Genomic DNA, 25,007 nt, shown 5'->3' with positions numbered 1-25,007 from the left:
GTATAAGGTTTGAGCATAAAGTTCGCTGTTTGATGTGCTGAGTTTCCCCAGCAATCTTGTGTTCATTTGGCTCGTTCTCACTGAATCCCATATGACCTGATTTTCTAGACCCTCCTACCATGCGGGCCCTGTCAAAAGCCTTTCTAAACTCCATTATGTTCTCCCATTTTTTTCTTGAGCTGAATTTGAACCAGCCTTCCTGGGATAAAAGATGTCATTAGTACTTAAGATGTCATAACTCTTCAGAATTGGAATCTGGGGCCAATAAAATGCCTCTTCTTACATTGGTGGAAATCTCACATGAAAATGCATTGAGAACATTCAGTTCCATTACTTTTGGACATACTGTTGGATGCTTTGCAATGAAAAACTAACTATCTGCTCACTTTCCACAGATCTTTCTACATAATCAATCCCACAAACACAGGCTATTCCTTCCAGTGGATATATGAGGGTGCACCGTTTGCACGACTGGAATCAGCATTTAGATGTCTGACGGAAAAAGGCTATATCTCAGCAGGAATGAAGACTCAGGTCAGTTCAGAGCCAGAATTGTTGGAGATGCACAACTTGCACTGATACAGCTGATGAAATCTTGTGTAAGGTGCCCAGATATTAAATCAGCTAAAATGTAACATTGAGAAGCTTATCAATGTCAGGTGAGGGCAATTTGGATTCCTTAGGAAACGAGATCTGGAGGAGGGCAGTGGGCTTGACTGTACTGAAATTACAGAGGTGGATGGAATAAGCCATGGAGAGAAATGAAAAGAAATGGAAGAATTTAAACTTTGAGCACATGCTCATCTGGAATTAATACGCAAAAGTGCAGGAGAAACTCAGCAGGTCTCACTGCATCTATAGGAGACAGAGATAGATATAACCAACATTTTGGGCCTGAGTCCTTCATCAAGGTTTGAGCAGGCAGAAGGTCAAAGAGTACAGGAGGACATGAGAACATTGAAGGAGTAACAGTTTCTGGCCAAAGGTTCTGAGTCTTAGTGGAAAGAATGGGAAAACCAGATCTGGAGGAATCGAAAGCAAGGATATGAGTTCCATAGGAACCAGTGACAGGGGGAGTGAGGGTTGCTGGTGAGCTTCAGATGAGTAATGAGGCAGAATTTGTGCTACTGTGGTCGTGCTGTGTTGCAGTGAGAGAAAGGAGTCTGACTCGAGCGGCGTCCAGTTGGAGCTGGTTCAAACTGCGCTTAGGCGCTCCCCCAAACCAGTGATCGAAGGTGAAATGTCCACCACCTGCACCTGCTCTGGTTGCTTGGTTGGGTGCCATTGCCTTTGCAGTGTGGGCACTGTACTGGTCAGTTGAGGTCTAGATGTGCTGGTTTGAGGCAGTCGATGGTGAATGTCTCTTCACATTCACCTTGAATGGCCCCTCATAGGGATGCTGTAGGGGCGGTCTATGCACGCCTTTCCAGACAAAGACATACAGCACTGTAAGTCTGTTGGAATGCCACGGTGGGATACTGGAATCGGGGCCAGTTTATTGAGCCGCTCACACATTTTGTTGAGGACCTCTGATGGTGCATCTTCCTATCCTCGAGCTGCAGGCACGAACTCTCTGATCATGAATCACCCCATGAATGGGGTGCCGTATACCAGCTCTGACGATGAAGACTTCAGGTCCTCTTTGGGCACTGTTTGTATGCTGAGCAGCACCCAAGGTAATTTGTCTACCCAGTCTGGCACGTGGAGGCATGCTATCAGGGTGGCCTTTAGATGCCTGTGGAAGTACTCAACCAGGCCACTCATCTGCGGGTTGTGCGATTGGGCTGTGTTCCCAGCAGGCACAACAGTGTGGTCCACATTGCGGATTTGAATTGTGGGCCCCTGTCCAAGGTGATATGGACCGGGAGGCCAAAACACGCCACCCAAGTGGAAACGAGGGCCCTGGTGCATGACTCTGTGGAGGTATCTGCAAAGGAAATTGCCTCCGGCCATCTCATGAACCTGTTAACCATGGTGAACAGGTACTTTGATCCCCTGTGGCCCCCTAGAGGGCCAACAATGTCTACATGCTCATACTCGACCCTCCGCTGTGACAGCTGTGCCGTTGTACCTTGGCGGTTTGGCAGTCTGTGCACGGTCTGGCCCAGTGCCCGACCTCCTTTTGGAGGCCGTGCCACATGAACTTATCGGAGATAAGCCGAAAGGTCGCCTGGATAGAGGGGTAAGCTAAAGTGTGCAGGGTGTCAAAAATACAGTGCCTCCAAGCGTCCAGGTCGATGGCCCGAGGCTAACCTGTGGATACGTTGCAAAGGAGTGTTCGACCCCCTGGTCTGCTGGTGATGTCCTCCAGCTGAAGGCCTGAGAGCACCATCTTATATGCCAGGATCTCTGTGTCCTGGTGTTGAGCTTCAGCTAGTGCTGTGTAGTCCATCCCCGGAGATAGGGAATGCTCTTGCACGGAGCTGTGTCACAGCACGTTTGCAACCACATTGCTCTTCCCGAGATGTGTCTTATCGTGATGATAAACTCTGAGACATAAGAGATGGCATTGTTGGTGGGCCAATCTCAGGTCGACACTTTGGCGAAGGCAAAGGTTAGGGGCTTGAGGTCAGTGAAGAAGGTGAATCCCCTCCCTTTGAGGAAATGCTGTAAGTGCCAGATGGCCAGGTACAGGGCTAGCAGCTCCCTGTCGGAGGTGCTGTATTTGATCTCTGGGAGTCATAGGTGCCAGCTGAAGAACGCCAGGGGCTTCCACTGGCTGTCGATGAGCTATTCCAGGACACCGTCCTCCACCGAGATGGAGGCATCCACCATGAGGGAGTTTGGTACGCCCACTTGTGGGTGAACCTGGAATATGGCATTCTCCAGGGTGTCCTTTACCTTCTCAAATACTGTTGCCGTCTCTTGCGTCCACGTCATCTCCTTGGTCTTGCAGCCATGAAACCAAACAGGAGTTGCATGATACAGGCTGCCAAAAGTAAAAAGCAGGGGTAAAAATTCACCAACCCCACAAACTCTTATAGACCCTTAGCCATGCCGGGTCTGGCAAACTGGCGGTCAGCTTCCACCTCTGCGGCAATGGGACGGCGTTGTGGTGGTTGATGTGATCCCCTAAGAAGTTGATGATGGGCAACCCAAATTAGCACTTGGTGGGGTTCATCAGGAAGCTAAAATCGTGCAGTACAGATGCAGGTGTTGATGGTGTTCCTTGCAGGAGCAGCTGGTGATGAGTATGTAGTCCAAGTAAATGAACAAGAACAAGTTTCTCACCCCACTGTATCCATCAACTGTAGGAATGTTTGTGCTGTGTTTCTCAGACCAAATGGCATTCTGAGCAACTTGGAGTCTGAATGGCGTAATCAGAGCCATTTTTGGTACGTCATCCAGGTGCACTGGGATTTAGTCGTACCCATGTCCTAGGACTATCTTTGAGAAAATGCAAGCCCCATGCAGGTTGGCAGTGAAATCCTGTATATGGGGTACAGGGTGATGCTCTGCGGTGATGGTGTCTTTCAGCCATCTGTAATCACTGTATAGTCTCCATCAGCCTGCTGACTTAGGCACCATGTGGACCAGGGACACCCACGGGCTGTCGGATCTGCGCACAATCCCCATCTCCTCCATCTTCCAAAATTCCTCTTTTGCAAGGCAGAGTTTGTTGGGTCTGCAAGACCGGGCGTGGAATGGAGGTCCCTGCACTCAGGCAGCAGTCTGTGGGACCAGGAATGGAGTGAAGGTCCCTGCATTCGGGCAAAAATCTGTGGGACTGCTCGTGGAGTGAAGGTTCATGCGCTCGGGCAGCAGTCTGCTGGCCAGGGCATGGAGTGAAGGTCCCTGTGTTCGGGCAGCAGCCTGTAGTACCGGGTGTAGAGTGAAGATCCCTGCTTGACAATGTGGTATGACACGCTATGCATGGGTGTTGCCGAAAAGAATTGTGGTGTTATGATGTCTGGAAAATCCACAGGAACTCTTGCAAATTCATTTCCTAAAAATGTTACGAAGTCCAGCTGCAGGACGGGTAGCTTGGCCTTCCCCAGGGAGAATGTCTGAAAAGTCCTGGTATCTACTAACTGTTGTCCCTTCAAGTCGACCAGCTATGAGGAAATCTGCCCCAAGCAATTGTTGGGACACCACAGCCAGCATGAATGTCCAAGTGAACTTGTTGGCTCTAAACCGCAGGGGTATGATTCCAGTACTGTACATGCAGCTGACACTGCATCCCATCCACACCATCAGCAGTTGTTTACTGCTGTCAGCACTGGCCCTGCCTTTTTGTTCTGCATATCATATCCTGAAGGAATTAGGACCCTGATTTCAGCTCCAGTGCCCACCAGGTTCTTGGGCCTGGAGTACTTGTCCCAGACGTAGAGTAGGCTGTGACGGTGGCCAGCTGCCATAGCCATTAGCGATGGCTGACTGTGGTGTTCCCCAGAAATGCACATGGAGGTCTGCAATGGCGTACTCCAGAACCCCACCATTGGTGGTAGAAACATCAAGAATCTGCACTGGTGTCGTGCTTGTTGAAGGGTATGTATGGTCTCGCTGCTGGGGTACGTGCAGCCTGGGTCTTTGGGCATGATACATCACTGATCCTAATGGGGCATCCTCCCTGCAGCTTCATGCACCACAGGATATCTGGGCAGACGGCCACCCTGCGGGATTGCTGAAATCCTTGTTGGCTAGCATGAGGCAGATGTCTTCGGGCTTTTTCTCTAGACCAACATGTTCAAAGAGCAGGCAAGACTTATGGCCATTGCCAGCGCCAACATTTTACTCATTAAAGCCAACGGTGTGCAGTCACCTAGGCCATCCATGTGCAGGAGCCGCACCACTTGTTTGTGGCGGGAAAGACCAAACATCCAAAAGAGGAGGACTTTAAGCGCCTCATACTTGTCATTAACCAGTGGCTGATGCGGGAAATTGATCACATGACCTGACATTGAGGGTGCTCAGCACATAATAGTACTTGGTGGTGTCTGCAACGATCTGCCTGATTTGGATCTGTGCGTCAGCTTGTTCAAACCAGACCACTGGCTGAGTCATCCAAAAGGAAGGCAGTTTGAGGGACACTCCACTTTGTGAGGCTGCGTTGTCCATGCCGGGTCCAAAATCCGTTGGGCCAATCGGGGTCACCAGTGTGGTCGTGCTGTGTCACTACGAGAGAAAGAAAGAGTCTGACTTGAGTGGCATCCAGTGGAAAACTGTTTACTTGTTTACAAGCGTGTGTTTTAAACATTCCTCCCAGGAAGCCTCCAGGCAGAAATGATGTCACCTTCCAGCCTGTGGTTCACCCCGCAGTCAGGGCCCTCCCGGTTGCTGATGTCAATGGTTCACCTGCGACTTTCTGAGCCGGTTCAAACTGCACTTAGGTGATCCGCCACACTGCATCTTGTAACAGGTGTAGCCTCAATGGGAAACAGGTTGAGGCACCCTGAAGTCCCAACACAAGGTACTGGGGTGGAGTGTGCAACCTTGTTAAGTCCAGACTTGATCTTCAGTTCAGCTGTAGCTCGCTTGGAAGAAATTTTGGGAGGCAATACTGATCCCAGCTCTGAGTCCCATCTGGAAGACAGTTGAGACTCGAGTTGAATTCACTTTCAATGATGGGCAAACTGCTCTGAAAAGTGGGGAAGCCCCCTGGTGCAGATGGGATGCACCCTCAGTGAATGAGGAGAGTGAGGAATGAAATTACTGACAGCCTGAACATTGTCTCCCAGGGTTCTAATGGTAGTGTTGAGCAACTGGTCAGTTCAATGAGGGAGAAAGTTCTAGAAGTAGTAATCAGAGAGCGAAAAGTCAGCCGTGCAGATTGATTAGAGAAAGCCAGCAGAAATTTAATTCAGGCCGAATCATTCTCGCTTAGAGAATTTTTGATGAAGCAACAGAGGCGGGTCAGTGAGGAAGTGAGATCAATGTGGTATGAATGGACTCTCAAGGGGTTTGATTAGGTGCTGCAGCAAGACAGAGCAACGGAATAAAGGCATGTTGGAGGATGGAAAGAAGATTGCCTCGGTGTCAGGAGGCAGAGAAGGAGTTGCCTCTCAGACTGGAGGCACCGGTGGATTAGTAGATGTTTGGGAGACAATGCCTTGAGATCTTCCCCGCTCCCTCAGATGATGGGACAGGCCCTTAGGCCCAGCATGACTGTGCCAATCACAATGCCAAATTAAACCACACATAAGATCCATCACCCTCCATTCCCTGCTTGTTCATGTGCCCGTCTAAGTGGTTCTGAAACGTTGCTGTTCTATTCTCTTCCATCACCCTCCTGTCAATGTTGTGGACATTTAACTCTCTCAATGAAAAATACTTGCCTGATACTTGTCCTTCACTATTTCCGTCTCTCACCTTCCACCTTTTATCAAGTCACATCCTCAGCTTCGAAGTTCCAGAGGGGACAATCCAAGTTTGTCCAGCTTCTCCTTGCAGCTAATACTCTCCATTTCAGCCAACATCCTCTGCACTATCTTCAAAGTCTCTACAGCTTACCTGTGGCGTGGTGACTGGAACAACACACAACACTCCAAATTCAAGTTTATTTATCATCTGAGGGTACAAGTACAACCTGACAAAACAGCATTCTCCCTCCTCAGTGCAAACACACATACAGACAAAAAGTATATATGCACAGTACTTGTGTACAAATATTAAAATAAATAAATGTTATTGGAAAATAAATAGTTGAGTCACGGAGGATTTGTATGAGCAGTTCAGCATTCTCACTGCCCATGGGAAGAAGCTGTTCATTCCTCAGCTTGATGGTGCTGGCTCTGATGCTCCTGAATCTTTTCTCTGAAAGATGCTGTGTACAGGATGGAAGGGGTCCTGAATGATCTTACAACGATCCCGGTAGATCACGTCAATAGAGGAGGGAGACTCCAATGATCCTCTCTGTCACTATGGACCTGCGAATTGACCTCTGATCCATTTTTCTGCAGAAACTATACCAAACTCTGAAGCAGCCAGCTGGAAGGCTCAAGTGTGAGCTCCTAGAGAAGGGTGACATAATGGTGGCCGTAGCCTTGCCCACTTCAGTCTTCTCAGGGTGTGCAGTCGCTCTTGCACCTTCCTGACAAGCAAAAGGATGCTAAGTGTCCACAATAGGTCACTTGGTGCTCTCCAATCCCTCCAATACAGAGTTATTGATCTATTGTGAAGTCCATGAACATATCCTTTGTCTTCTCCACTTTGTTACTCTCACAGCATATCATGAGATTTTACACTTCTGTAGTGCGACTCATCATTGGTGCTGCTGAGGCTAACGACTGTTGTGTCATCTGCAAACCTGATGACACTGTTGGAGCTGGATCTGGTGATGCAGTCGTGGGTCAGTAGCGTGAACAGGAGAAGGTCGAGCACACAGCCCTGAGGTGAGTCAGCGTTTCGTTGCTTGACATTCTGCTACTGACCCAGACAGACTGTGGTCTTTCTGTTAGGAAGTCCAGGATCCCATTATAGAGAGGGGTGTTGAGTCTCAGCAAGGACAGCTTCTCCACCGGTGAATTATCATATTAAACGCCAAGCTGAAGTCAATCAGCAGCCACTTGGTATATGTGGTGTTGTTCTCCAGGTGGGTCAGGACGGAGTGTAGGGATACACCAATAGCATCATCTGTGGAATGGTTTCCTCTATAAGTGAATTGAAATGGGTCCAGCACCTCTGAGAGGTGTCCTTTGATGCATTCCATCACCAGGTGCTCAAAGCATTTCATAATGATGGAGGTCAGTAGTCATTGAGGCTTGTTATTATCACCCTATTGGGTAACAGGATGATTCCTGATTCCTGCGGAACAATGGACTGCTGCAGTGAGGTATTGATGATGTTTGTGAAGACTTCCATTAATTGGTCTTATGCAGTCCTTCAGTACCTGACCGGTTACGTTGCCTTGAGTGCGTTCACCTTGAATAGAGTTCTCCTCACCTTAGCCATGGCTATACAGGGAGCCTGTTTATCAGGGAGATACAGGCCTTCTTTCAGCATCATCCTATACTTTTCATCAAACTGTGCATTAAAAATGTTCAGAATATCTGGAAGGGAGATGTTGTTGTCAGATTAAGAGGATGGTGGCCAGTAGCCTTGCCTGCCTCAATCTTCTCAGGAAGTACATCAGTGTTGTGCCTTCCTGACAAGTGAGGAGATGTCACTTCTTAAGTGGACTCTGATGAATTTGGAGCTCTTTACCCTCTCTGCTGCCAAACTATTAATATTTAGTGGAGGGTGGTCATCCCTGGTCCATGATCATCTCCTTCATCTTGTCCACGTTGAGGCTCAGGTTGTTATTCTTGCACCTTGTCATGAGATTTTCCACCTCTTCTCTGTTGTGTGACACATTGATGTGGCTGATGAGACCAACTGCTGTTGTGTCATCTGCAACTCGATGACTGTTGGAGCTGGATCTGGTGATGCAGTCGTGGGTGAAAGGAGTGGGCTGGGCGCACAGTACTGAGGTGCTTCACCGTGATGATGCCCAGTATTCTGCTGCTGAACTGGGCAGACTGTGGTCTTATTTAATAACCACAAACATAGAGATAACATTTTAAATAAATTTGGTACTTTTATTGGCCAATTGATATGCTCTCCCTTTGGACCTAATGCTGTCTCTAATTTCCCTTGTTATCCATGGTTGAGTCATGTTTTTTGATAAATGATTTCTGCAATTCTTCCATTAGATCTTTGAATGCTTTCCATTGTCTATCCACCATCAACCCCCCCATAAACACAACCCAATCAATCTTACTCAACTCCCGTCTCATACCATCATAATTCTCTTTATTTAAATTCAGGACCTTAGTCTCGGTTTTAATTTCTTCACTCTCCATGTTGAGTGAGAATTCAATCATATTGTGATCGCTCCTACCCAAAGGGCCTCGTACAACAAGATTGCTGATTAGCTCCTTATCATTGCATAATACCCAATCTAAAATGGCCTGCTCCTGAGTTGGTTCCTCGACATATTGGTCTAGATAACCGTCCCGGTTATCCAAGGAATTCCTCCTCCTCAATATTTTTACTAATTTGGCTAGTCCAATCTATATGTAAATTAAAGTCTCCCATGATGACAGCTGTTCCTTTATTGCACGCTTCTCTGATTTCTCTTATTATGCCTTCCCTCACCTCTACAATACTAATTGGAGGCCTATATACCACCCCCACTAACGTTTTCCACCCCTTGCTATTCCTCAGTTCTACCCATATAGATTCCGCATCTTCCGAGTTAATATCCTTCCTGTCAATTGTGTCGGTCCCTTCTCTCACCGTCAATGCTACCCCACCCTCTTTTCTTTCTTGCCGATCCCTCCTAAATATTGTATACCCCGGGATGTTAAGTTCCCAGGCTTGCCCACCTTGCAGCCATGTTTCTGTAATCCCAATCAAATCATATTTGCTTGATTCAATTTCCACAGCCAATTCATCTACCTTGTACCGAATACTTCTTGCATTAAGATATAAAGCCTTCAGATTTGCTTTTTTCACCCTCCTTGCTCTTTCTGATTTTTTACTTTCGCTGCCTAACCCAACTTTTCCTATTTTATCTTTCCTGTCCTTTCCTTTATCATACAGGTTCCCATCCCCCTGCCAAATTAGTTTAAACCGCATCTGACCAAACCTAGCTGCCAATATATTGACCCCTTTTGGGTTTAGGTGTAACCCATCCTTTTTGTAAAGGCCATGCCTTCCCCAAAAGAGATCCCAATGGTCCAAAAAGCCAAAACCCTGTCTTTTACACCAACCCCTCAGCCACGCATTCATTTGTCTTAACCTTCCATTATTATCCTCAGTTGCACTTGGCACAGGTAGCAATCCAGAGATCACCACCCTGGCTGTCCTGTTTCTTAGCTTCTATCCTAGCTCGCTGCAATACTTTTTTAGTACCTCCTCCCTATTTTTATCTATGTCATTGGTAAGACATCAGGCTGCTTACCCTCTCCTTTCAGAATACTCTGGACCTGATTTGAGATATCCCTTACCCTTGCACCAAGGAGGCAGCACACCATGCGGGTATACCTATCTTGCTCACAGAATCTCTTGTCTGTACCTCTGACAATGGAATCCCCAATGACCACTGCATTCCTTCTTAGCTTTTGTGCCACCGTACCAGGCTCAGTGCCATCGACCTGATCACTGCGGCCAGCTTCTGTCAGGTCATCTCCCTCAACAGCATCCAACACAATATACCTGTGGCTGAGAGGAGTAGTCACAAGTATGCTCTCCATTTTCCAGGCATTTTTCTTCCTTCCCCTGACAGTTACCCACTTACCTGACACATCTGGTCTCGGGATAACTATCTCCCTGAAAGTTGTATCTTTTAACTCCTCACTCTCCCTTACCAGCCGCAGGTCCTCAAGCTGCAGCTCCAGATTCCCAATTCGGTCCTCAAGGAACTGCATCTCGGTGTACCTGATGCCGTTGTGGCTATCTGGGTGGGTGGAACTCACCCATGGTTCTCACATCTGACACCCAGTACAAAGCACTAAGGCCATAGGCATGACTGAGTTAAAATAATGTGGCTTACCTTTTTCCTCGCCTGCTTTCGCCTAAGCATGTTGAGCCAAAGCCTGGAAGTCCCATTCCTTCGCCGTGTAGCTCGCTCGCCGGGCCGCTCACCTCACCTTCTCGTCACTATCACCAAGCTCCTCCACCTCCAACTCTCAGCCGAACAAAGTAGGCCCAAGCCCCAGTAAGCCCCCGACTTTTATAGCTTACCTTCTCGTCACTTTCCCCAAGCTCCTCCTCTCCGACTCACAGCCCGACTCTCTCCGAGCTCCTCCTCCGACTCATTGCCTATTCAAGTAGGCCCAAGCCCCGGTAAGCCCCCGACTTTTTTAGCTTACCTTCTCGTCACTTTCTCCAAGCTCCTCCTCCTCCGACTCACAGTCCGACTCTCTCCGAGCTCCTCCTCCGACTCACAGCCCGACTCTCTCCGAGCTCCTCCTCCAACTCTCAGCCGAAACATCTGCTTTCTTCCACAAATGTGGCTTTCGCTTCACCAGCATCTCCTTCATTTCCCAGTCATCCGCCTGGCTCCCTCTTCCCCTTGATGCAACCACCCTCACCTACCACCCCATCAGCCTTCGCATCCAACACATTATCTGTCAGTATTTCTGGTATTTACTACAGAATCCCACCACCAGACACATTTTTCCTTCTCCTCCCCTCTCGGCCTTCCTCAGGGATTGCTCCCTCTGTGATTCCCTCGTGCACTCATCCCGCCCCACCTGCCACTCCCCCCCCCCCCCCCGCCACCCAGCACCTTCCCTTATGGATGCAGGAGATGCCACATGCGCCCACACCTCCTCCCTCACCATGGTCCAGGGCCCCAAACTGGCCTTTCACTTGTAATCAACAGAACTGATTTACTACATTGGAGAGACCAATCAGAGATTGAAAAATCACTTCACTCCCTTTGCCACAACAGAGTCAACCATTTCAATTCTGAGTCACACTCCCAGATTCACATGTCTGTCAATAGCCTCACGTACTATCCCACCCTGACCACCCGCAGATTGGAGAAACAACACCTTATTTTCCATCTGGACACCCTCCAGCCAGATGGCATTAACATCGACTTCCCTGCTTTCTCCTTTCCTGCTCCCTTTTTTCCCCTCTTTTCTCATTTTTCGTTGGTTTTCCTCCTCCCTTCCCCCACCACCCACCCAGCCATCCTTCCTCCCCCTGATCACTGCTGTCCCCTTCCTCCCTTCTCCATCTATCATCTTTACCCCCTCCCCTCCTGCCCCTCCCCCCCATTCTTGCTGACATGCTTCCATACCCCGATCAAGGGCTCAGGCCCAAAACATCGGTGATGGATTTTTACTTTCGCTACACAAAGGACCCTATTTGACCTGCTGAGCTTCTCCATCAATTTGTGTTTTGACTTCATGATTTACTGCTGTTCATCAAACTCACAGCCTGTGGAAGAAGCAATTTCCAAACCTGGAAATCTTAATTTTGATGTTTCTGCAGGTCTTCACTGATGGCAGTGGGCCAAAGATACTGTGTGCTTATTGGAAAGAGTCTTCAACAACTCCATTTAAGCAACATCTTCGGTGAATGGTGTGGGCGACTGTGGAGGCCAAGTCATTGGGTTAAGACAGATTAATAGGCATCTGAATGGTCAGGATATCAAGAGCTATGGGGAGAAGGCAGAGGCCTGAGTGGATCAGCTTATGATGAATAGGGAAATGGACTTGATGGGCTGAATTGCTAACTTCTATGAATGATGCTAAATCCCCAGGGGTTGGTTCTGGGACTTCTGACTTGAATGTGTGTTGCAAAAACTACAATTCCTAAGGTATTGTGAAGTATGGGGAGGAGAATAATAGATGCAGAGTGACACACAGCCTCAGAGCCACAGTGAGCCAGATTCAGTCCTGATTACAAGAGCAGTTGTGTGCAGTACAACAGAATTCCCTGTGATGACACAGGTTTCCTACGGTGCTCCTTTTCCCTACCACATCCCTGAATGGAAGTGATCTGGGAGTTCAATTGGCCCCTGTTCATTTCCCCTGGAGTGTAGGTGAGTGGTTGAATCTGGAGGGTGTCAATGGGAATATGGGAAAAATAGGTTTTTAGGGAAAGTAGGTGCAGGGTGGGGTTGCTCTGTGAGCCAGCAAAGATCCCATGGATCAAAATTCAAGATTCATTTATTGTCATCTAATAAAACAGGTGTAATATTACACAAAAACTTGCTTTAGTTTGCCATAAGGCAGATAGATTTGGCATCAGAAGAAATTGCTGGATGCCTCTTACTGTCAGGGAAAGAGAAGCAAGGGTGCCCCAGAGCCACAGCGTGCATGGGTTCCTCACTTCGAGTCACGAACAGCCACCATCTTTGTGTTCTTCAGCTGCAAGGCCACTCACTGGTCTGTCACTGTGGTCACTGTCCATCTCCTCTTAAACGTGAAGTGGTCTCTGTATTTTCTGGTATCCTGTGCCACTTCTCTGCTCCCCTGGAGTCTACAACACTCGAGGCTGCTGTTGAACTCAGGCACCACTGTCTTGAGTCCAGACCCTGAGGTCGCAGGGTTTTAACAGGTTGCTTAAAACCTGTATGGAGCTGTCACTAGTTGAACTGGGTGGTTGAGCCCTGCGGAGGAGCTCTATGTCTCCTCTCCTCACTCTCTGCAGATCCACACCAGTGGCAGCACTGCTATTTATATTTTATAAATGCCATAAAAATGGCAACATGTCAGGCTTCCAGGAGCTGGAATGGGTATATCGGTTCTGAGCACTTCACTGGAAAGTTGAGAAGACTGGAGAAAGTGCGGAGGAGATTTAAGATTCAAGATTCATTTTATTGTCATAGTAATAAATTTATTTTTGCCTGCTGCAAGGCAGACAGATTCCCCAGCGGCAGGAATTGCCTAAGTGCCTCTTAGGGTTTTACAGTAAAGACTTACAGTCAGATAGCGAGAGAGAGAGAGAGAGAGAGAGAGAGAGAGAGAGAGAGAGAGAGAGAGAGAGAGAGAAGAGAGAGAGAGAGAGAGAGAGAGAGAAGCAAAAGAGAGTCCCCTCAGAATCACTGAGTGTCCGTAGATTTGCCTCCAGTGTTTCTGCAGACCCCACAGCCACATAGTCTGTGAGAAACAGAAGTACCTTCACAGAATTTGCTCGAGACAAAAATTGAGAACAAAGAACATTTATTATACAACAATGCAAAGTTGGGTGCTTCCCCTTACCCTGGGAATACACACACACACTGGGGCTCACCCAACTTTTATACAGTTTATTTCAGTATAGAAGTACCCTCCCCCTTACATTTTTCTGCCTCCTGGATGAGTTTGGCATTAGGCATTCCTGTCTGCCTATGTGCTGTTTTTCTGTGAACTTGGAAGACTATCCTGTCGGTGTCCCATCATGTCATTGTCCTTATTGTCCTTATTCACAAACCTGCCTTTGTCCTTATTCACACCTTCCGACTCTCAGGCTTACTAACTTCTTATATGCAGAACTTGTCTAAAAGGCTAGAAGACCCTTATCTTATTCAGACTAACTTTTACTTCCTACATTCTATTATCTATTATCTATCCTTTCATAATGGCTTTATTCATCTCTCATATTTTCATATTAGTTTTACTCATCTCTCACAGGTCTAATCCACTGGCAATCTGAGCTCCAGATCTAAACAGAGTCAGGAACCCTTCAGCACCCTCGGCACCTCCTCGCTTCCCGGTTCTGAAACCTGGTACTCCTTTGGCCAGTACAAGCCAGTCTTCTGACAGCCGTCTCCAGCAGCTCGCTGCATGCACTGGTCCCACAGTTGCAGAGCCCCTCACTGGTCCACTGATGTGGTCACCATCCCCACAGGTAGTCTCCACTGCTTCTTCTCAGACAGGGTGTGATCTTCCCATCCTCTGGTGACCTGTTCCAATCCTCTGCTGCTGTCGATTAATTGGTTCTGCCATCTTGGTCACAGGATTTCAACTGAAACAACCATCAGCTCCCTCAAAGCCCGTGTGAAGCCGATGACAGTCGACTAAGCAGCTGGACCGTTAGGGAGCACTGCATCTTTCCTCCCTCTCTCCCCGCAGGTCTGCACTAGCGGCAGCACCGCCATCTTTCTCTGAACGTTTTTGGAGTGATTTCATGGACCACTGTGGACAGATTGGATGGGGCCAGAGTTGGTCATCTTGAAAATGATGTGATGGGCAGAGGCAGAATGGCAGAGGAAAGCTGTCTCTATTGGTGCAAGGATCTAGAACAAAGACTATCAGCAAAAGAATCGCAGAGGAAAATTGTCTCTAGATCACTGGGATTCAGGACTGCAGATATATGATGAAATGGGAGGCAGAGATTAATGCAATGTTGCAAAAAGAGTTGGGTAGGGAGTTGAAAGGAAAAAAATTGGAGTATTTGTGGAGATGCCAAGGGAGCAGACGGCACGTTAGTGTAGTGGTTAATGAAATGCCATTGCAGCATCGTGGGTTTGAATCACAGGCTGTTCAAACCCACCTGTGTCTGGTTGGGGTTAGTACGTTCTTTCTGTGACCTGCATTAAATCTGTCTGGGTGCTTTGACTTCCTCCCACCCTCTAGAAATGTACAGGGGTTAGTAGATTAATTGGGCTGAAAAGGCCTTCTACCTTGGGATATCATTAAAAAATAAATAAATAAATTTAAAGACAGGATTGTCCTCCAGTGAGGAGGTTAAGGAAATCATGGCCTTTGTAAGGCAACTAAATGGGCTAATTGAATTAATTCTCTGGGCTTTTGCAAACCTATTGAGAATCTCGAGATTTAAATTGTGACTGTATCAATTTATATTGCAACCTGGTAAGTGAACATTTTTGAAATCCTAATTGTGTAAGCCAGGCTGCAATTTGTAATGTGGTTCTGATATATGTGGTGCCACAGTGAGCCAGGTTGCAATATTAATTCCAACTTGTGAATCTATTTTTGGCCACTGAGTGTGAGTGACATGCTGTACCATAGAATGGGAATCAGTCAGTGTAACAAATGCAAAGATTGGTAATAACGATTGGGGAAGGGTTCTTTGTCTGAATGCAATCACCGGTGAAATCCATTCTAAAGACAAAAAAAAGGTAACTTAAGAACTTTACCTTTCCAGCTTTGAGGATAAAATTGAAGCAGATTCAGATTTATTTATTGTCAGGATACATACATGATATCACATAGAACCCTGAGATTCTTTCTCCTATGGTCGAGGCAGAATTACCAATTACTGGGAGTGCAAAAAAAAGTACTCAATGTACACACGAAAACAAATAAAGAAATGAAAAACAAACTGACTGTGCAATACAGAGAGAGAAAAATCAATAATGTCCTAAAGTAAGAGTTCTTAAATGAGTCCCTGATTGAGTTTGTCATTGAGGAGTCTGATAGTGGAGGGGTAGCAGCTGTTCCTGAACCTAGTGGTGAAAGTCTTGTGGGCCCTAGACCTCTTTCCTGATGGCAGCAATGAGAACAGAAAATGTGCTGGGTGGTGAGGGTCTTTGATGATTGCTGCTGTTCTCAGACAGCAGCGCTCCCTAAAGATGTTCTCAAGGGTGGGTACGGTTTTACCTGTGATGTCCTAGGGTGTGTCTACTACCTTTTGCAGGGCTTTTGAATAAAAATGATACATTAAATGTTTTTTTTAAAGTAATGGCAGAACAAGAGGTCAGGCAGCATTGGAGGAGGCAGAGGGATGGTTGACCTTTTGGGTCAAAGAGCCTGCTCAGTACTGAGAGTGCAATGGGGAGGTACAACCAGATTCTGAATCTAGATCTGACCTTTATTTCTCCTCCAGGTCACCTTTGAGTTTGTGCCACATCAACTTGACATCACGGAATCATTCTGGAGCTTCACGATTCCCGAACTAAATATTTTTGTGCCTTTCCTGTTGTGTGGAAATACGTCCGAGCCAGCAGTCTCATTTGACCGCTCCCACATCAACTACAAGTGTGTATTGTTAGGTATGTGGCAACATATATATCCTGATGGCACATTTTTGGAGCTTTGCTTCAACCAATTCTCAGTTCACCCAGATTGCTTGAACTGACTTGCAAACATAGGTTCAGAGGAATTCAGGAAGAGCTTTCTCAAATCCAGGAATGAGATTCCCAGCATTAGAATTACAGGAGGAAGAGCAGTGTTGCCCCTGTACAGGGTTGTGAGGAAGTCTAAGTGCTTCCCACAATTAAGTTATGTTGACAAAGAGGCATTGAGCCCCACAGGCCCAGCTTGTCTGTGCCGAACAATGGGCTTTCCAGATTTCATCCCATTTGCCCTAGTTAGGTTCATCCACCTTCCATCCCATGGAGTTATCCAAATATTTCTAAAAGGGAGCTGACTTGTGGCCTCCACCATTTGTCTGGCAGATCGTTCCATGTGCCCACCACCCTCTGAATGAAGAACTATCGCATCACATACCTTCTAAATCCCACCCCTTCACCATGCCTCTCGTGTTTGATTCTCCCTCTCTAGGAAACAGACTTGTGCTATTTCCCTGCTCTAGTCCCCCCTCATGACTTTATAGACCTAAAAATGATTCCCTCTCAACTCCTGCACCCTAAGAAAACAGACTCAATTTTCCATTGTGTCAAGATAACAACTTCTCTAATCCTGGCAAAAACTTTGTAAACTTCTTCTGTACCCTCTCATGTTTGTAAAAAGGATCCCTCACTATTCCCAGCATCTGATTATGACTCTGCCTCTGGCCTGTAACCAGTCACGGAGAGTTACGGTACAGAAATGGGCCGTTTGGCCCTTTTGTTCCATGCTGACCATCAAGGTTCAAGCCTTGATTGCTCTCATGTACATAAAAGTAACATTGTTTTCCTTTGTTTACCCTGTAAAAACACAAACAAAGGTCCCATAGTCCAGTGTGCCAACCAGGATGGGAAAATAAGCTCTGCAGAGACATCGAGTGTCCATGGCGTAGAGCATATTGAAAGAACCAAAGACTTGTTGATCCAAACCAAGGCTTTTATTAACTAAAAGACTGGAGCATATCACAAGTAGGTTGACCAGTCCAGAATGACCTGGTCTGGCTAGGAGCAATCCTTTAAGACCTGCCAGTAGGTGTGGCTACACTCTCAGCCAATCACAGTCATCCTACACTAAAATCTGTACATATACACATTGGTGATAGAATCTGTACTATCACAAATGGATCTTGCCACCCCCTGCGTTGCATAACCTCTGTAGCCGCATGGCCTTCTGCCAGAACTAGCGGTGAACCCAAGCTCCAGGCATCTGAGTCACCCTCCTTGGTACTTGATTCCCAACCCTCTGATTCGACCAGGAAGCTGACAGCACTTGAGTCTTTTCAGGAGCCTAGCTCACCATCGGCATCCTCACAGATTCCATTCCCGAGAACTGGTTAAGAAATTTCTCCTCATCTCTGCCCTTGACTCTCCCACTGCAGGAAACATCCTCTACACATCCACTACATCCAGCCCTTTCAATACTTGGAATGTTTAGATGAGATCTCCCTGATCCTTCTGAACTCCAGTGAGGATAGGCCCAGAGCCTTCAAACGCTCCTCATACATTAACTCTCTCATTCCCGGGACATAATGTCACTGAAGGAAAACATGGTACAAACCAGAATCCATGCCCTTCACAAAGCAGTGAGAGTCTCTCGGCACCCTGCCAGCACTCTGCCGAGCCATTCATGCCCGTTACTTTCTTTCGTTTTCAATATTTTTATTAATTTTGTTTAGTAAATGATACCTTGGTAAATAAACATGAATACAATAAAAAAATTTACGTAATTCTAGTAACAATAATGACAAAAACTTACATTGCATTTTGAAAAAAAGAGTACATGCAAAAAGAAAAAAAATTAAACTGGCTAATCTGCAAATTCGAGCCCCGACCAACAGAAGCTGTTGGGAAAATCATCGTCCACGATCTGATGATGAAAGAAAACAATAAGGTCAAGAATCAAAAATTAGTTGAGCTTAGAAATTTGGGAAATAATTAAGGATGAACCCGCATGAAGAAATAAAGTTTATATTCATTACAGTAGTGGAACATCTATTTTTTTCTAAAGACAAACAAGCCATTGTTTAGTGTGTGTGGGAGGGACAGCACCTTTCCATTTCATTCGTAGGGCCCTTCTGGCAATCAGCAAGACAAAAGCTTCTACATGGGATTGTGAAGGATTCAGTGTCCGATCATTGGGACCATTTATTCCAAACAAGGCAAAAAAAAGAGTTGGGGCCAAATTAATGTTTAGAACCAAAGAGAGTGTTCAAAATACATCTTCCCAAAACCTATGATACAATGAACCATCCTCAGTTTTACATTTATCGTATTTAGAAGATAAGTTGGGATAGAATTTAGCCAATTGGAACAGTGAGCATGATGTTCTACTTTAAATTGCAATAATTAGTGTCCAGCACAAAAGGAAGATGAATGAAAATATCTCAAAATAGAATCCCATGTAGTCTCAGAAAACATTTGTTGGAACTTTTGTTCCCATAGTTTTTAATTCCATCCAGGGAATTATCCTTAAATAGTGAATGCCTGATACCTCCCACTCTCTGTGTCACCCACAGGTCAGAAAACACATGAAACCGCCTACCTGATCAACAGTGAAGCCCATCCGTTCAGCTTCCGTTTCAGGGAGGAGACAGTGCACTCGCAGGGATATAGCTGTCTTTTCATTATCAGGCCAATGGAGGGGATCATACTCCCACACAGCAGGTATGAAGACAAGCCACAGTTCGTGCTTCCAACACTGCAGGCCAGGCCCCCCTGCACCACCCTCTGCACTGCTCAGCGTTCCGCATATGTGTACTTCAGCACCTAGTTTTATCTGAATTTGGTTGGTTCTGTGACAAAGAAAGAATAAATACCAAACATGCTGGAAATTTCCAGCAACAAACCATCGAGCAGAAATGTTAACTTTTTATGGGATAGTATTGAACAGGGGGGATGAAGGAGAACCAGTTAAGATTGTGTGTTTTAATTTCCAGTGCTGCTTCTCTCACTCAGAGAGTGAAGGAAGCAGGGCCATTGATGTATTCAAACCATTAGCAGGAATTTGAACTGCAAGGGAGGCATGAGGTGAAGGGGAGAGGGTGGAGTAGTGGTGTTGAAGCCAAGGTTTGATCAGCTACCTCCTAATGAAAGGCACAAGGGATCGATTGGCCAATTGTTTGTGTCCTTCTGCACAGATGCTACCTGACCTGTGAAATACTTCTGTGATCTACTGGTTTTCTTTCAGATTCCTAACATCTGAATTTTTCTAATGTTAAACAAGAACATGTACAGGTGCTGGGGTTGAGTGCAGTACACAAACGTGGTGCAGAAACACATCAGGTCATGCAGTATCCATAGGTAGTAAAAGGCAGGCGATTTTTTGGGCCTGACCCCTTCATCAGTTATTAGAAAAAAACAGGTTGGAGCCTGAAAGCAGAGAAGGAAGGAAAGTATCTGCCTGGAGGTTGGTGACTCACGGAGGGGCTGCAGGGATCTGTTCTGGGACCCCTGCTCTTAGTGATATTTATAAATTACCTAGATGAAGAGGCGGAAGGATGAGTCAGTAAGTTTGCAGATGATACGAAGGATGAACGAGTTGTGGATGGTGCTGAAGGATGTAGACAGGAGGCAGAGTTGGGCCGAAAAGTGACGGATGGAGTTCAATTCGGATAAGTGTGTGAGGTGATGCATTTTGAAAGGTCAAACCAGGAGGCTGAGTACAGGGTTACTTAAGAATGTGGATGAACAGAGGGACATTGGGGTTCAAATCCATACACCCCTCAAGATCACCGCGCAGATTGATAAGACAGTTTAGAAGGCCTATGGGATGTTGGATTTCATTAATAGGAGGATTGAGAACAAGAATCAAGAGATCATGGGGGGGGCATGGCAAGGTGGCGTAGAGTCTAGATGTGCAATCTCGACCTCTCTGACCAGACCTTTAAATACCCATTTTTTTTAACTCTTTGTTTTCAAGTTTAAACTTTTACATTTTAGTTTAAAGTATTAAGGAATTATTATGGCCACTAATGGTAAAAAGACTAAACCTCAAGTTCACAAGAAGTTACATTTTCGAAGTGCTGAAGATTTGGGGCCTAGACGACTTGATACAGCCCCAGGCTCAATCTCTTCATTGTCTAAACCCCAAAGATTGCCTGTGGGGGCTGAAATAAAAACCTATTACTCACCAAATAAAGGATGGCGCTGGAATTACCCATTCTCCGGAAGAAGGTGCGTGCTCCCAAGAAATGGACCCTGATTTGGAAAGCCTTTAGATTTCAATGGAGGGAGCACACAGGAAGACAACTCCATCCTTGGAAATGCATCAGGTAGCATTTCAATCTGAAGAAATAATTTTTCTTCGTGAATTGATGAAAAAACAACGAGATACGGGGGGAGAAGAGCGGCAACCCCCTGAGGAAGTTGGAGTGCCGTCACTGGGAGTCCAGACCCGCAGTAAAACTTTTAAAATTACTTCTGTTGAGTTGCAGCAGGAGCTGCAGTTACCTTGTTCTGCCACTATGTCAGAGAGAACAGAGCTGAGCTTTACTGAATCACAGTGTATGCAATTAAATGAAGTTATTCAAGCTGTTATAAAACCTTTGTTGACATCTCAAATAAATGAAATGGCTCAAATGAATGCTGGTATAAGTTCAGAATTAAATATGGTTGAGACACGTATGGATGCATCTTAAGAAGAATTTAAATAATTTCAGACTGCTTTTTTGGACTGTAAACAACAAGTGAGTTCTAACACAGAAAAAGTGTTGAAGGTGGAAAAATCAATCATAGAATTAGGAGCTAGAAATAAAAATAGATTATTTGGAGAATCAAAGCAGAAGGAATAATGTGAAAACTATTGGTTTGCCAGAAGGTATAGAAGGACAAGATCCTCTTCAATTTTTTAAAGACTGGATTCTGCAAATATTAGGGTAAGAATTTTTCTCTGGGGGATTTGCACTGGAAAGAGCCCATAGAGCTTTAAGAAGAATACCCTCAGCTGGTCAACCACCGAGACCGGTAATAATTTGATGTTTGAGTTATTTGGATAGAGAAGCAATACTTCGACTTGCAGTACAAAATGCAAGACAACGACAAACCCCATTATTGATTCAGAATAGCAGAGTCTTTTTTTATCCTGATCTGAGTCAAGATGCCATTCAACATCGATGTCGATTCAATCCAGTTAAAGAAGTTTTGTGGCGTAAAGGTTATAAGTCTACTTTTCGTTACCCTGCAGTGTTGAAGGTGTTTTATGGAGACTATCAACTTCGGTTTTTTGAAACTGATCATGAAGCAATGATTTTTGCTGAATCATTGCCAGATATAAGAGGACAAAGACGTAGTCCACCATTATCTCCTAAAGAAAAATCTGGTTGCTCTGGAAATGGAAGAAATGGCAGAAATGGGAAAAACGGGAATGGAAAGAGTCTACCTCCTTCTGAAATGGGATCTTCGAGATTGGAATCTACTGGATGAAAAGAAGAATTTTCTTCTTCTATTTTTTCTTTTGTTATTATGATATTTTGATGTTATTGACTGTTTGGCTGGGGAGGGAGAGATGTGCATTAAGTTCTTTACTAGTCATCAGCCACTGGTGGGTGATCCACACCCAATTTTTGTTTATGGGATTACTACCTTTTGGTAGGTTTTTTTTGGGGGGGGTTCTTTTTTTCTTTATTTTTTTATTTTTTTTAGTTTTTAATTTGTGATTTTTTAAATTGAAGAGCCTATATACATTGATTTGAGTTTTAATATAAAGATATTATTGGTATTTAGTAATAATAGTAGATATATCAAAGTTGAGGTTTGCTACTTTTAATGTTCGAGGATTAAATAATCCAATTTACTCTTAAATTCCCCTAATTCTTTTTACAAGAAACACATTTGAATGTGAAAGAAAGCGTGAAATTAAAAGGGGACTGGGTTGGGCATGTATATTCTTCTTCATTTAATTCTAGAGCAAAAGGTGTAGCAATTTTGATACATAAAAAATTATCTTTAAAATTACAATCAATGGAGGAAAAGGCAGGATGTATTCTTAAATGGAATTGTAAGATTTTTAGTGAATTTTGGACTTTACTTAATATTTATGCTCCAAATGCAGATGATGAAATATTTATTTCAGATGCATTTTTATGTTTGGGACAGGCTAATGATAATATTTTAGTTGGTGGTGATTTTAATTGTGTTTTGGAACCTTTATTAGATAAATTTCCGAAGAAAGTTAAATAATCCAAGATGCCAATTCAGGTCCAAGTGTTGATGAAAGATCTTAATTTAGTAGATATTTGGAGACATCTTAATCTGACAGAGAAAAAAATTTCCTTTTAATCATCTACACATTTTCAAGGATTGACTTCATTTTAGTATCGGCACATTTACAAGGGAAAATACAACAAGCGGAATATAAAAGTAGGGTGATTTCAGATCATTCTCTGTTATATTTTTCATATGAAACTTCTGACAAAATTCAAATAGCTTATCATTGGAGATTTAATACAATGTTGTTAAAAATATGGAATTTATTGATTTTTTTCATAAAACCAATTAATTTTTTTGAAAGAAAATTCTAATTCTGATCAAAGTAAGTTTGTAATATGCGATGCTATGAAAGCCTATTTGAGAGGACAAATAATTAGTTATACTTCTAAAATAAAAAAGAATCGATTAAATCAGAGTCTTGAATTAGAGAAACTGATCGATGAGTTAGAAAAAGAATTTCAGAAAGATGCTACAGAAGATCAGAAAATAGAATTATCTAGGCTGAAAATGAAATATAATACTTTGCAATCTTATCAATTTGAATGTGTGATTAATAGGACTAAACAACAGTATTACGAATGGGGAGAGAAAGCACATAAGGTATTGGTGTGGCAATTAAAGAAAGAACAGATATCGAGGACTATTAATGCTGTTAGACGGAATTTTCTTATTACTTATAAACCTTGTGAGATTAATGATGAATTTTATTCATTTTTTAAAAATTTATATACATCTGAAGAAAAACAAGAAACTGGATCAATTGATCTTTTTTAAATCACAGTTGAATTTACTGATATTAGAGAATGGAGATATACAGGAGTTAGAAGAACCATTTACTGATTTGGAAAGTAAAATGGCTATGCTGGAAATGCCGAATGGTAAATTGCCTGGTGATGATGGATTTTCAGTTGAATTTTATAAATTTTTTCATGATGATTTATCTACAGTGTTTGGGGATGTATTACATCAAGTTGTAGAAAATTATGAATTACCTGAGTCTTGTTCTAGTGCTTTAATTACAGTAATTCCTGAAAAAGATAAAGATCCTTTGAAAGTATCTTCATATAGACCAATTTCATTGTTAAATGTAGATTATAAAAATAATAGCTAAAATATTAGCGAATAGATTGGCTAAAGTTTTACCAAAGTTGATTCATATGGATCAAACAGGTTTTATAAAGAATAGATAGGCTTCAGATAACATTTTGCATGTGATTAGTTTGATTAATAGATTTCAACAATCTTTAGATCACCCGATGGTGATATCCTTAGATGCAGAAAAAGCATTTGATAGAGTTGAATGGAATTTTTTGTTTAAAGTTCTGGAGAAATTTATGTTTGGTCCTTCTTTTTTTGGTTGGATTAGGGCTCTATATAGTAAACCGGTAGCTAGAGTATTGGCGAATGGCTTGATTTCAGAATCTTTTAAGTTAACTCGATCAACTCGTCAAGGTTGTGCTTTATCACCAGCTTTGTTTGTGTTAGTGATTGAATCTTTAGCACAGCTGATAAGACAAAATACACAGATACAAGGTATGAAAGTTTTAGATGAGGAGTATAAAATTAATTTATTTGCTGATGATGTTTTGGTGTTTTAATAAACCTAGCTCAGTCACTTTTGCATTTGAAGGAATGTATAATACAATATTGATGTCTTTCTGGATATAAAGTTAATTGGGAAAAAAATAAAATATTACCTGTAAGTGAAAGAGATTATTCAGTTTATAAGAATATTATTAATTTGAAGTGGATTGATCAAATTAAATATCTGGGTATAATTTTGAATGTTAATTATCAATCTTTATATCAATTCAATTATGCTAAATTAATGAAAAAAAATTAAAACTGATTTGATTAAATGGAAAGATTTACCTATTAATTTAATGGGAAGGATAAATACAATTAAGATTAATATCTTTCCGCGTATACAATATTTGTTTCAATCTATTCCGTATTTACTTGATAAAAAATTTTTTTTGAGATTTGTATAAAACGATTAGGGAGTTTTTAGGGAGGGGTAAATTTTCGAGAGTAGCTTTGAATAAATTAACTTGGAAATATGAGTTAGGGGGACTACGTTTACCACATTTTCAAAGTTATTATGAGGCAGCCCAACTTAAATTTATTAGTTCATTGATGGATTTGGTACGGCCTCCTAGTTGGACTAAAATTGAGATGGCAAGTATTTCTGAATTTGAAATACATCAATTTTTATTTGGGTGGAATATGAATTTGTTACAACAATATAATGTGCCTATGCTAAAACATTTAATGAAGTTATGGATAAAGAAAATTAAAATGATAGGTTCTAGGGGTAAATTATTGGCTTTGACTCCATTGTATAATAATC

General features: G+C 43.8%; 1 protein-coding gene across 1 annotated transcript in view; it reads left to right on the top strand.

Annotated features, from left to right (window-relative positions):
* hydin (HYDIN axonemal central pair apparatus protein) overlaps positions 1 to 25,007 on the top strand; it is a 1,560,590-nt gene that overhangs the window by 1,360,446 nt on the left and 175,137 nt on the right. The window contains exons 71-73 of the mRNA XM_069900939.1: positions 396 to 534; positions 16,210 to 16,375; positions 18,967 to 19,114. Coding sequence (XP_069757040.1) covers positions 396 to 534; positions 16,210 to 16,375; positions 18,967 to 19,114 — 453 coding nt within the window. The remainder of the gene's footprint in view (positions 1 to 395; positions 535 to 16,209; positions 16,376 to 18,966; positions 19,115 to 25,007) is intronic.

This window comes from Narcine bancroftii, chromosome 10 (genome assembly GCF_036971445.1).
Source record: "Narcine bancroftii isolate sNarBan1 chromosome 10, sNarBan1.hap1, whole genome shotgun sequence".
Taxonomy (NCBI): domain Eukaryota; kingdom Metazoa; phylum Chordata; class Chondrichthyes; order Torpediniformes; family Narcinidae; genus Narcine; species Narcine bancroftii.
This window is presented reverse-complemented; position numbering and strand designations above follow the sequence as displayed.